The sequence below is a fragment of the Sorex fumeus genome, unplaced genomic scaffold (genome assembly GCF_029834395.1).
Source record: "Sorex fumeus unplaced genomic scaffold, SorFum_2.1 ptg000122l, whole genome shotgun sequence".
In the NCBI taxonomy this organism is placed as follows: Eukaryota; Metazoa; Chordata; class Mammalia; order Eulipotyphla; family Soricidae; genus Sorex; species Sorex fumeus.
In genome coordinates this window covers 32,053,404-32,064,807 of record NW_026606179.1, presented here as the reverse complement: position 1 = coordinate 32,064,807, position 11,404 = coordinate 32,053,404, and the positions used below count along the sequence as shown (strand labels likewise).

The following is an 11,404-nucleotide window of genomic DNA, read 5'->3' as shown; positions in this document are numbered from 1 at the left end:
TTTTCTTCTCAAAACCTGAAGATTTGCACCGCTGCCATCCCGGGAAGGGCTGAGCACTGTCTCCTAGGAGCTCACGAGGTGCGGTGGTTGCCCCACCCCGGCACGTGGCCCCCACTAGCTAATTCGTCTGTCCCCGGCCGTGACTCCTGTTGGCTGGAGTTCTTCTGTGCTCGGCGGGGGGCCCCACCTGAGTGTGTGGCACACTGGCCTGGACCTGCCGACCACCAGGGTTCTGCGATCTCGACGATGATGGTGGGACTTGCCGGCTGCCAGCGTGAGCAGCTGGGGTGGCCTTCTGCTCTGCGGGGCATCTGGCTTCTGGAAGATTGGAACCCCAGGTTCAGGTGTGTGTGTGTGGGGGGGGTTGCAGGGGATGAGATGGGGGGTCTTGTGTTGTCATGGCAACTACTAGATGGAGTTAAGAAGTAACCACCTTGGGGACGGAGCGATAGCACAGCAGGTAGGGCATTTGCACGAAGCCGACTTGGGTTCGATTCCCTGCATCCCATATGGTCCCCCGAGCACCGCCAGGAGTGATTCCTGAGTGCATGAGCCAGGAGTGACCCCTGTGCATAAGCGGGCTGTGACCCAAAAAGCCAAAAAAAAAAAGACCATCTAGGGGTAGTAGCTGGGACACCTGGCCTGGGTTCGATTCCCAGAACCACATGGTCCAGGAGGATGGGCTCTGGAGGCCCCCAGTTTTGCATCCTGACACTGATCCACTGGCCCAGCTAGCCGAGATGCCTGGTGGATCCCTGGACACCGCCCCCTCCCCAACACACACATATACACACACACACACATACACACATACACACACACACACACACCAAGCACCATTTAGAAGACCCCAGTTTTTGTTTTGGGGGCCATGCCCAGTGCTGCTCAGGGCTTATTCCTGGTTCTGTGCTCAGGGATTACACCTGGCTGGGACTTCGGGGGACCATCGGGGTGGGGTAAGTGGTTGGGGATTGAAACCAGGCGTTCTCCCCCACCCTCTCGACAGCACAGTTTTGCTTCTTTCTTAGTGTCTCTCCGTGAGAGGTGGGCTCCCTGCGGCCGTGACTCCATTCCCCACTCTCAACCCCCCACACAACTGCCTCCTGAGATTTCCCATCTCTGCTTTCGTGAGTTGCCTCGCTCTTACCCTGGGCTTCAGCGTCCATGAGGGCAGAGACCTAATCTCTTCCTGCTTTATCCTCCTGGATGCACACAGTGGCTGCTCAGTAAGCACTAAGAGGGTGAGTGGAACTTGATGATGCCAGGTGTTTGGCCAGAGGAGTCGATAGACGCGGCGGGATGCTGAGGAGGGTTAGGGGGGTTTCTGATAGTGGAGTGCTGACACGACTGCCCTCCAGGGGTCAGAGGGAGGTGACGCCTGGCTGCTTGCAATGCCTGTAGGTTCCAGCGTGGCGCCACATTCCAGAGTGGCCCAGCAACCCCCTCCGTGAGTCAGAGCACTGGAAGGGTGCCCATGCAGGTCCAGCATGACTGAGGCCTAGCGAAAGGCTGCAGGGATACGGGAGTTGCCTGAGAGGTGGGGGTGCTCCCCCGTCCCTCCCAACTCATCCTCACAGCAGCACCCTCATGGCCCACCCTCTGGGCCCCCTGCAACATCAGGACGGGGAGGAAAGCGAAGATGCAGAGAGAACTGTGGGCACGGGAGTTTGCAGGGGTCTCGTCCACACCAAGATTTGTCTTTTTCTTGCTATTTTTTTTTGGGGGGGCCACACCTGACTGTGCTCAGGGCTTACTCCTCTGCACTCAAGGGATCACCTCTGGCAGTGCTCAGGGAACTGTATGGATTGCCGGGCCCTGAGCCCAAGTTGACCGTATACAAGGTAGACACCTTATCTGCTGGCTTGCCCCGCAAACCAGGATTTGCTTTTCTTTTTTTTTTTCCTTCTTTTTGACTTTTTTGGGTCACACCCAGCGATGCACGGGTGTTACTCCTGGCTCTGCACTCAGGAATGACTCCTGGCGGTGCTCAGGGGACCATATGGGATGCCGGGGATCAAACCCAGGTTGACTGCGTGCAAAGCAAACGCCCTCTCCACCGTGCACCGTTACACCGGGGTTTTCTGCAGAGTGAGGCAAGCACTTTTATTTTCAAGTCTCCAGATACAAGAGAACTAACAAATGCCCAGACAGATTTCAGACACTCGTGGGCCTGCATTTCTGCACTGAACACACATTATTAATTAATTATATTTTGCTTTTTGGATCACACCTAGCAATACTCAAGTGTTACTCCTGGCTGTACACTCAGGAATTACTCCTGGCAGTGCTCAGGATATCATATGGGATGCTGAGGATCGAATCCTGGTTGGCAAATGCCCTGCCCGCTGTACTATCACTCCGCCCTCCCCCTTTTATTTTGTTTCTTTTTTGTTGGTTTTTTTTTGGGGAGGCCACACCCAGCTGTGCTCAGGGTCTTACTCCTGACTCTGTGCTCAGGAGTCACTCTTGGTGGTGCTCAGGGGATAATACGAGATGCTGAGGATTGAACCTGGGTCGGTTGTGTGCAAGGCAAGCATCCTTCCCACTGTACTACCTCTCTGACCCTGTGAACACATGAGTACTTTCATACATATTTTTTCAACGTGCAGTGCAGGGGGCCTTTGCATTGGGAAGCAGTGGCTTGTGTTCGATGGATTGGGCATGCAGGGAAGTTGTGATGGGCGCAGTCTCTCCCCCACTACCAGCAGGTCTCCAAGACTCTGTGGGGCCCATTGGGAAATTTAAAGGTTGTGGCTGTTTGTGAGTGGGAGGTGAAAGGCATGTGGCTGCCCTGAGACAAGCCCGGATCAGTCCCTCTGTACCTCAGTGTTTTGATCTGAAAAAATGGGCCACTTCTTAATACATGACATGAAAGACCATGGATGAAACAGTGCTGAACACTGACAGGGAATGACCATTGACAACACAGTGCTGAACACTGACAGGGAATGACCGTGGATGAAGCAGTGATGACCAGTGACACGGAATGATAGTGGATGAAACAGTGCTGACAGCTGCTTGACTTATCCAGCGGAGCCGAGAGCCAATCCCAAAGCTCCCCCTCTTTGTTCACCACCCATAAGCTCATCTCTTAGGAAGGTTCCAGAAATTCTGCTTAGAAAACTTATCCCTTGAAAGCCGAAATGGGATTTTTCTTCCCAAATCCGTTCCTTGGGGGAAGTCTTCACAGAGAATTCTTGTAATTTCCTGTTATAAAATTTTATGTGCAATTACAAACAATGAACTGTGAACATTAATTGGGCAGACCGGGAGATTTTCTGTTTTTAAATCACTGACTATTTTAAGACCTCCCAGACCAGAAGGAAGTGGCCAGAGGAAATAAGCTTCCAGAGGGAGGCCCAGGCAATGGCTCAGCCTGCCTGTGTCGGGGGTCCTCCGGGAAGGAGGGTGGATGTACTGTGCCTGGTAGAACGGGGTGTGGCCGTGTGCTTCTCAACTCTCCCTATGCACAGCGTGTGTGGATCATGGTTTTCTACCCACTCTGCCTGCCTGGGACGGAGCTGAGTTTCATCCATCCACTCGTCTCCCTCTCCATTTATCCATCCATCCATCCATCCATTCATCCATCCACCCATCCACGCACTCTCTCCATTTATTCATCCATCCATCCACCCATCTCTGAATTTATCCATTCATTTATTTATCCATCCATCCATCCATCTCTGAATTCATCCATCCATCCATCTATCCATCATCCACATATCTCTCCATTTATCTATTCATTTATCCACCCATCCATCCATTTCCATCAATCCATTCATCCATCTCTCCATTTATCCATCCATCCACCCATCCACCCATCTACCCAGCTCTCTCCATTTACCTATTCATCCATCCATCCACCCATCCACGCACTCTCTCCATTTATTCATCCATCCATCCATCTCTGAATTTATCCATCCATCCATCCATCTATCCATCCATCCATATATCTCTCCATTTATCTATCCATTCATCCACCATCCATCCATTTCCATCAATCCATTCATCCATCTCTCCATTTATCCATCCATCCATCCATCTATTCACCCATTTATCTTTTATTTATTGAATCATTGTGAGATACACAGTTACAAAGTTGTTCATGATTGGGTTTCAGTTACACAATGTTCTAACACTCATCCCTTTCCCAGTTTCCACCCATCTTAAATCTTTCTCTGTTCATCCATTCATTCATTCATCTATCCATCATCAATCCACCCACCCATCTCCCTCCATCCATCCATTCATCCATCCATGCACCCATTCATCAATCCCTCCTCCCTCTCCACTTCCCTACCGGCCACCCTTCCCCTTGTCATCCATCCACCCAATGAAAAACAGTTTTAATTGGCTGTCTACTGTGTACCGAATTCTGGGTATAAAACTGTAAACAAGATGGATAACCCCCACTCCTTTCCTGGAGCTGACTTTTATTTTTTATTCTGTTTTTTCTTCCTTTTCCTTTTTCCTTTTCTTTTCTTTTCTCCCCGCTCCTTTTTTCTTTTTCTTTCTTTCTTTCCTTTTTTTCTTGGTTATTGGGCACACTAGACATGCTCAGAGCTTACTCCTGGCTCTGTGCTCAGGGAACACTTCTAGCTGTGCTGGGGATCAGAGGGAGACCATATGCAGTAGGGCAGGGGATCAAACCAGATTCTGTTGCATGCAAGGCAAGTGCCTTAACCCCTTGACTATCTCTCTGGCCCACGGAACTGACATTTTAGCAAGGGAGACCAAGAGTAGATACAATTAAAAAATAAATAAATAAAAAGAACAGGCTAGTAGGAGGTGTGAGGCTGAGGTATAGTACAGCTGGTAGAGCACTTGCCTTGTATGTGGCCAGCCAGGTTCGATCCCCAGCATGGTATGGTCCCCCAAGCCCTGCCGAAAGTGAACCCTGAGCAGAGCCAGGAATAAACCCTGAACATAGCGGTCCCCAAAATGCAAATAAACAGGAAAGGTGCTTTGGAAGAAAACTAATTCTTAGGATGGGGTTGAGATGGAACGAACTGTATGGCAGATGGAGCAATAGGATGGAGAGGGAGGTGCTGAGGACAGGATTTTGCTTTCTTTTGTTTTGGGGCCACACCTGGTGATGCTCAGGGCTTCCTCCAGGCTCTGTGCTCAGGGATCACTCCTGGGAGAGCTCCAGAAACCGTAGGCAGTTCTGGGGGATGGAACCCAGGTCAGCTATGGGGAAAGCAAGTGTCCTGCCCGCTCTGCCATTGCTCCAGCCCTGGGATGAGGTGTTTGAGCAAAGATCTGAAGGATGTCTGGGCGGGGGGTATCTCGGGGCAGAAGTACAAGAGCGGGTCCCGTGACCCAGGTAAGGCATGCATCTCGCCTTCCGAGGACTGTCCCCAACAGTCACCACGTGTCAGTCCCCACGGCCGGCTGTAGTCTAAGTGTCATTCATACTCAGATATCCTGAGAGCGGGAGAGCCCCCTTCATGCACCCTGATTAGTCTCCTGTTGTAATGTCTATTTTACTATTAGCCATCATTATTAATTCCTTACTGTGCCCCATTCATAAATTGGCTCTGTCAGAGTCCTATTCCTCTATGGAGAAGCCACATAAGGGAAGTTAGGGAATACTCCGTCTCACTCCCCTCTAATAGTCTTAGAACGGACCCCCTGTGGGCAAGGGTCCTGCACCCAGGGAGGGCAGGGTTTTCCCGTGTTCCAGAGAAGTACCATGCACTGGCCCGCTTTTGACTTTGTTTATTTATTTAAATTTAAATTTTATTATTATAATGTTCACAATAAGTTATCACATTCAATATTCCAACACCAATCCCACCAACCAATCCCAACCAATTCCCACCAATTCCAACACCTTCCCACCACCATTCTTTCAAATCTTCCCAGCTACCAACCAAGCCCGCCCCAATTGCAGGCCCTAAATAATTTATTTTGTATTGTTTGTTGTGAATCATCTGCTAAAAATGATTAAAAAAAAAGATTGTTATATCTCACCCTGGAGTCATTAAGCCCTTGAATAAGAGATTACTAACATGTTGTTATAGGTTGAACCTTGTGTGCTAATGTATATATATACACTGTAGCACTGTCGTCCCGTTAATCATCAATTTGCTCAAGCGGGCACCAGTAGCATCTCCATTTGTCCTAGCCCTGAGATTTTAGCATCATAAACTTCATGCCCTCTCTCCGCGGATGTGGCACGCCAGCTGGATGTCCTTGGGCATAATGGTGACAGGCTTGGCGTGGATGGTGCAAAGGTTGGTGTCCTCGAAGAACCCCACCAGGTAGGCCTTGCACGCCTCCTGCCGCTCCATGACAGCCAAGCTCTGAGAGCGCAGGTTGGTCTTGAATTCCTGCGCGATCTCTCTCACCAGTTGCTGGAAGGGCAGCTTGCAGATAAGCAGCTCAGTGGACTTCCGGTAGCGGCGGATCTCAAGCAGCATCATGGTGTGGGACCGGTAGCACTGCGGCTTCTTCATGCTGCCCATGGCTGGAGTACTCTTGCAGGCCACCTTGGTGGCCAGCTGCTTGCAGGGCATCTTCCCACCCATTGGCTTGCATACCGTCTGCTAGTACGAGTCCTCTCGTTCCTCTCAACTCAGCTGGAGTCTCCTTCAGGGTTAGAGACCTGTTTTAGCTACTGTTGTTGGCATATTTGGTACATCATGGGTAGCTTGCCAGGTTCTGCCATGTGGGCTGGATACCCTCGGTAGCTTGCCATGGCGGGGGAGAATAGAGGCTTTTGAGGCGATCTCTAATCGTCCCTGTAGGTGTTCCCAGCCTACCAAATGTAAGTTCCTGGTGACTGGCCTGCTGTAACGATTTGCATGCTGACAACACACCTGCCTGTGTCTCCGGGCAGCACCTGGGATATCTGCGGCCTCAGGTTGATCTCCTTGAGTGGATGGAGTGTGCCCAGAGGTCATTGAATAGCTGGCAGAGCAAGACCCCATCACATAGGGTCTGTGCCAGGTCGAACACCTGTGCCGAGTCCCAAGTCACTCGGTTGGCGGACAGTATCCTGCAGTGGATAAGCTACTGTGTGGACTACTGTCACTGTTCCATGCTCCACGGTGTTGTGACTTGGCCTGGCCAGGTGAGGCAGTGATGCTGCAGCCACCACTGCAGTTTTTCCTTGCCCCACCAACGCCATTCTGTCTTAATCCAACAAAGCAGCTGATGATGTCCAGCAGGAATCATGCGCAGAGTTCCAGAATTCCATGCCTGGCGTGCTGAATCACGTGTCATCCAGAGTGAGATGGTGAACTGGGTTCAGGAGAGCATGAGGGGTTCGACCTATGTTGGCACCATCTTGCCTCCAAGATGGAGTTGGAAGCATATATATATATATTTTTTTTTAATTGAGATTGGTTGTCTTCTACTTTATACCCCATCTGTTGTGGTATGCTACTTCTGATACATCAGTGGTGTAGAGTATGAGGTGTCTCATGGCCTCAAATGTGGCTGCGCACTCCAGGAATTTGCTTTGGATTTTAGACAACTGTAGCTCACAGTGCTCCGAGGACCGTATGGTGCTCAGGATGGAATCAGATCTCCATCTGCAGTCTGTATTCCACCACTGGGCATCTCCCAGCTCCCATCTCTCGCCCTTGCTGAAGCCACTACATAGACGTGTACACATGTGCGCACGCACACACACACAGCAGTCAGAGCCTGAAAGGTGGCTAGTCTGAGTCGAAGTGTGTGTGTGTGTTCACACTGATGTTAAAGATTCACTGTTATGGGGGCTGGAACGATAGTACAGTGGGTAGGGGTGCTTGCCTTGCACACAACTGACCTGGGTTTGATCCCCAGCACCCTTAATGGTCCCCAAGCCAGCCAGGAATGATTTCTGAGCACAGAGCCAGAAGTAATTCCTGAGCATCACTGGGTGTGGCTTAAAAACCAAAAGAAAGGGAGAGATGATACAGTGGGTAGAGTATTCACCTTGTACTCAGCCCATCCAGGTTTGATCCCCAGGATCCCATATAGTCACCCGAGTTTCCAGGAGAGATTTCTGAGTGCAGAGCCAGGAGTAAGCCCTGAGCACTGCCTGATGTGGCCCCCCAAAACAACAAAAGCAAAAGAAAAATAATAATAAAATTAAAATCAAGACTCACTGTGAAATAAAGAAGGTGACCTACCTTGTTAACTGTTTTCAGACCCTGATTAGGTGTTGAAATGACAGCATTGAGGATCACAGCAACCTTGGATGTTGGTGGCAAGTTCTCCAACACTGGACTCGAGACTGAGGGACTTGAGCAGTCAGAGACTGAGCAGCGGGCAGGGATCCTGTTTTCCAGGGATGCTTAGGGAGTACTGGAGTTAAGTGTGGGGGGCTAGGTACAAGTCACACGTGGGCTTTCAGCCGCGAGGAGGAGAGGTTGGCACTTCTGTCTCCTGCCTTGTTCAAGGCTCAGCCACTCTTGGTTAAAGTGAGCATCATCAAAATTAATTTTCTGTTTATTTACACTTTTTTTTGTGACTCTGTTGGAAAAAAATTGTGAGTTTGCGAGTCAGAGTATAGCAGGCAGGGAGCTTGCCTTAATTGAGACTGACCTGGGTTCATTCCCGGCACCCCATAGGTCCCTTGAAACCATCAGGAGTGATTTCTGAGCACAGAGTCAGGGGTAGCTCCTGAGCACAGCTGGGTGGAAAGAGAAAGAAAGAGAAAAAGTAAGAAAGAAGGAAGGGAAGGAAGGAGGGAGGAAGGAAAGAAAGAGAAAGAAAAGAAAAAGAAAGGGAGGGAGGAAGGTAGGAAGAGAGAAAGGAGGGAGGGAAAGAGAAAGGAAGGAAGGAAGGAAGGAAGGAAGGAAGGAAGGAAGGAAGGAAGGAAGGAAAAATTGCATACATGGCTTATGGTTTGCTTCCTTTTGCTTTGGGTTTTGGGGTCACACCCAGAGTAATTTGAGGCTACTCCCTGCTCTGTGCTCGACTCACTCCCGGCCCTTTGCTTGGATGAGCACATATAGTGCCTGGTATTGAACTGGGTCCAGCTGCATGCAAGACAATGGCATTAACCCCTGTATCATCTCTCCACCCACACCCCCATTTTGTTTTTATTGGACTACATGCAGCACTCAGGAACATGCCTCAAAGAACAGAAACAGAGACAGGAAGTCAGAGCTCTAACTTGAGTCATGGGCTCAGAAAGATAACACAGCAGGAAGGGCACTTGCTTTGCCCACGGTTGACCTGGGGTCCATCCCCCGCACACCCTCCTCTGATTCCCTGAGTCCTGTTAGGAGTGATCCCTGAGCAGAGAGCCAGGAGTAAGCCCTGAGCACTGCTGGGTAGGGCCCCCAAACCCAAACCAAACCAAACAGAATACATAACCAAGCCAAGGAGTACAGGGGTGAGAAGTGTGTGTGTGTGTGTGTGTGTGTGTGTGTGTGTGTGTGTGTGTGTGTGTTGGGGGGCGTGGTCCCAGGCGCCATGTGAAACTCTCTGTAACTGGGCCCCAGGGGCCTGGCTTCACAGGCATGTGGAAGGAGTACTTAGCGTGGGCCTTGCCCGTGGGCTGGGGCGAGGAGCTGTTTGGGAAGGAAGCTGGGGCTTGTGGGAAGCCAGGGCAGCGCCTAGGACTGGCCAGTGGGTGGCTCCAGGTCTCTACTTGCTCAGTGACAAAGTGGGAGCAGTAGACCCCCCACACCCATAGCCATGAGCCCAAACAGCCGTGGAGCAACTGGCATGGACTCGGGGTGCCCTTGATGGGGTGCCCTTCATAGAGGCCGGGGCTATGAGCAGACCAGGGCCTGGGCACCTCCGCAGGGACAGCTGGGCTTGTAACTTCAGGAGAAGTTGCCAGAGAAGAAAGTGACTTTAGGGCAGCAGGGCTGCTGGAGGAAGCAGGAAGACCCCCCAGAATCCTGGCTGGGTTGGAGGCACCAGGAATTGGTGAGTGGAGGGAACTTTGGAGTGCAAGTTGGGGAGCCCGAGGGCCTAACCCTGGGAGGGAGCTCAGAGAGGAGAGGCCAGGCTGTGTGCCCTGCTGAGCTTGGGGTGGAAGGGACTTCCCTCCCTCCTGTTTCCCCTCAGCCTGGTGGTGAGCAGGACACCCAGCAGGGGGCGCTGCAGTGACGCCCTGGTCCCTCCGTCCACACCCTGCAGACATCTGCCCTGCAGGCAATGCCCCTCAGCCCTGGCCTCCATGGTCTGCACCTAGCATCCTGCCACGCTGGCCCCACTCCGCAGCTAGAGGGAGCTTTGACCAATAGAAATCAGATGATTTGGAGCCAGAGAATGGCACTTGCCTTGCACATGGCTGACCCGGGTTCTGTCCCCACCCGGACCCAGGTTCTGTTCCCACCCCGAGGGATCTCTGAGCTCAGAGCCAGGAGGAAGCCCTGAGCACAGCCGATGTGCATCTCCCTGGTCCCCCCAAAAGAAAACCAGACGAAAAAGAAAAAAAAATAAAACCAGACGATTTGTTCTGATTATATTCTGGTTGACACCTTCTCAGGCTTTTGTCATACATGCTCTTTTTTCCTTCTTGTTTGTTTGTTTTTTGGGGGGGACTATACTCAGGCATTACTCCTGGCTCTGCACACTCAGGGATCACTGCTGGCGGTGCTCAGGGAACCATGTGGGATGCTGGGGAATGGAACCCGGGTCAGCCACATGCAAGGCAAGCGCCCTCCCTGCTCTGCTGTGGCTCCAGCCCCTCCCAATGTCTCTCTTGCTCGTGTACTTGGTGGTCTGTGACTTGTGTCTCCTGCTGTACCTGTCCCCCAGCCACACCTGAGCAGCCCCAACCTGAGCAGAGGAACGGCTTGTGGGGCTAGAGTGATATAGCACAGGGGGGAGGGTGTTGACCTTGCAGGCGACCGACCTGGGTTCGATCCCCCGCATCCCATAGGGTCCCCTGAGCATTGCCAGGAGGGATTCCTGAGTGCGTAAACCAGGAATGACCCCTGAGCATTGCCAGGTATGGCCAAAAAAGCTAAAGATTAAAAAAATTATAATCTTGGGCGTTTCTGCTAACCCAGGCTCCGGCTGTTGAGCTGTGTCCTTCAGGGCCAGCTCTGCCAGTAACCGGCTATGTCCTCTGGGTCACGTCCTGTCCAGCCTGAAGCCATGTTGGATTCGTGTTTGTGAGGCCCCGCGGTTCTGCCCATCAAGGTTGCAGTTCGGGTGCGTCCTCGGTGCTCTCTAGAGGATTTAAGCCCTGCTGTTCCCGCGGGACACCTTGCGTTCTGCACCTCTGACTTTGCCATTAAAAAAAAAAAACACATGTATGCCCTATGTTTTCCTTTATTTCTCTTTCCCTCTCTGGTTTTGTGTGTGTGTGTGTGTGTGTGTGTGTGTGTGTGTGTGTGTGTGTGTGTGTTTGGGGGCCACACCCGGTGGCACTTAGAGCTTAATTCCTGGCTCTGCACTCAGACTCACTCCTGATGGTGCTCAGGGACCATCGGGGTGTTGA

General features: G+C 51.6%; 1 protein-coding gene across 1 annotated transcript; it reads right to left on the bottom strand.

Moving 5' to 3' along the window:
* Nucleotides 1-6,155: 6,155 nt before the first annotated feature.
* On the bottom strand, nt 6,156-11,198 carry LOC130044395 (uncharacterized). The gene is made up of 2 exons (XM_056137122.1): nt 11,184-11,198; nt 6,156-6,551 (listed from the first exon to the last, which is right to left on the bottom strand). The coding sequence occupies exons 1-2, from the start codon at nt 11,196-11,198 to the stop codon at nt 6,156-6,158; spliced, it is 411 nt and encodes a 136-aa protein (XP_055993097.1).
* Between the last annotated feature and the right edge of the window lie 206 nt (nt 11,199-11,404).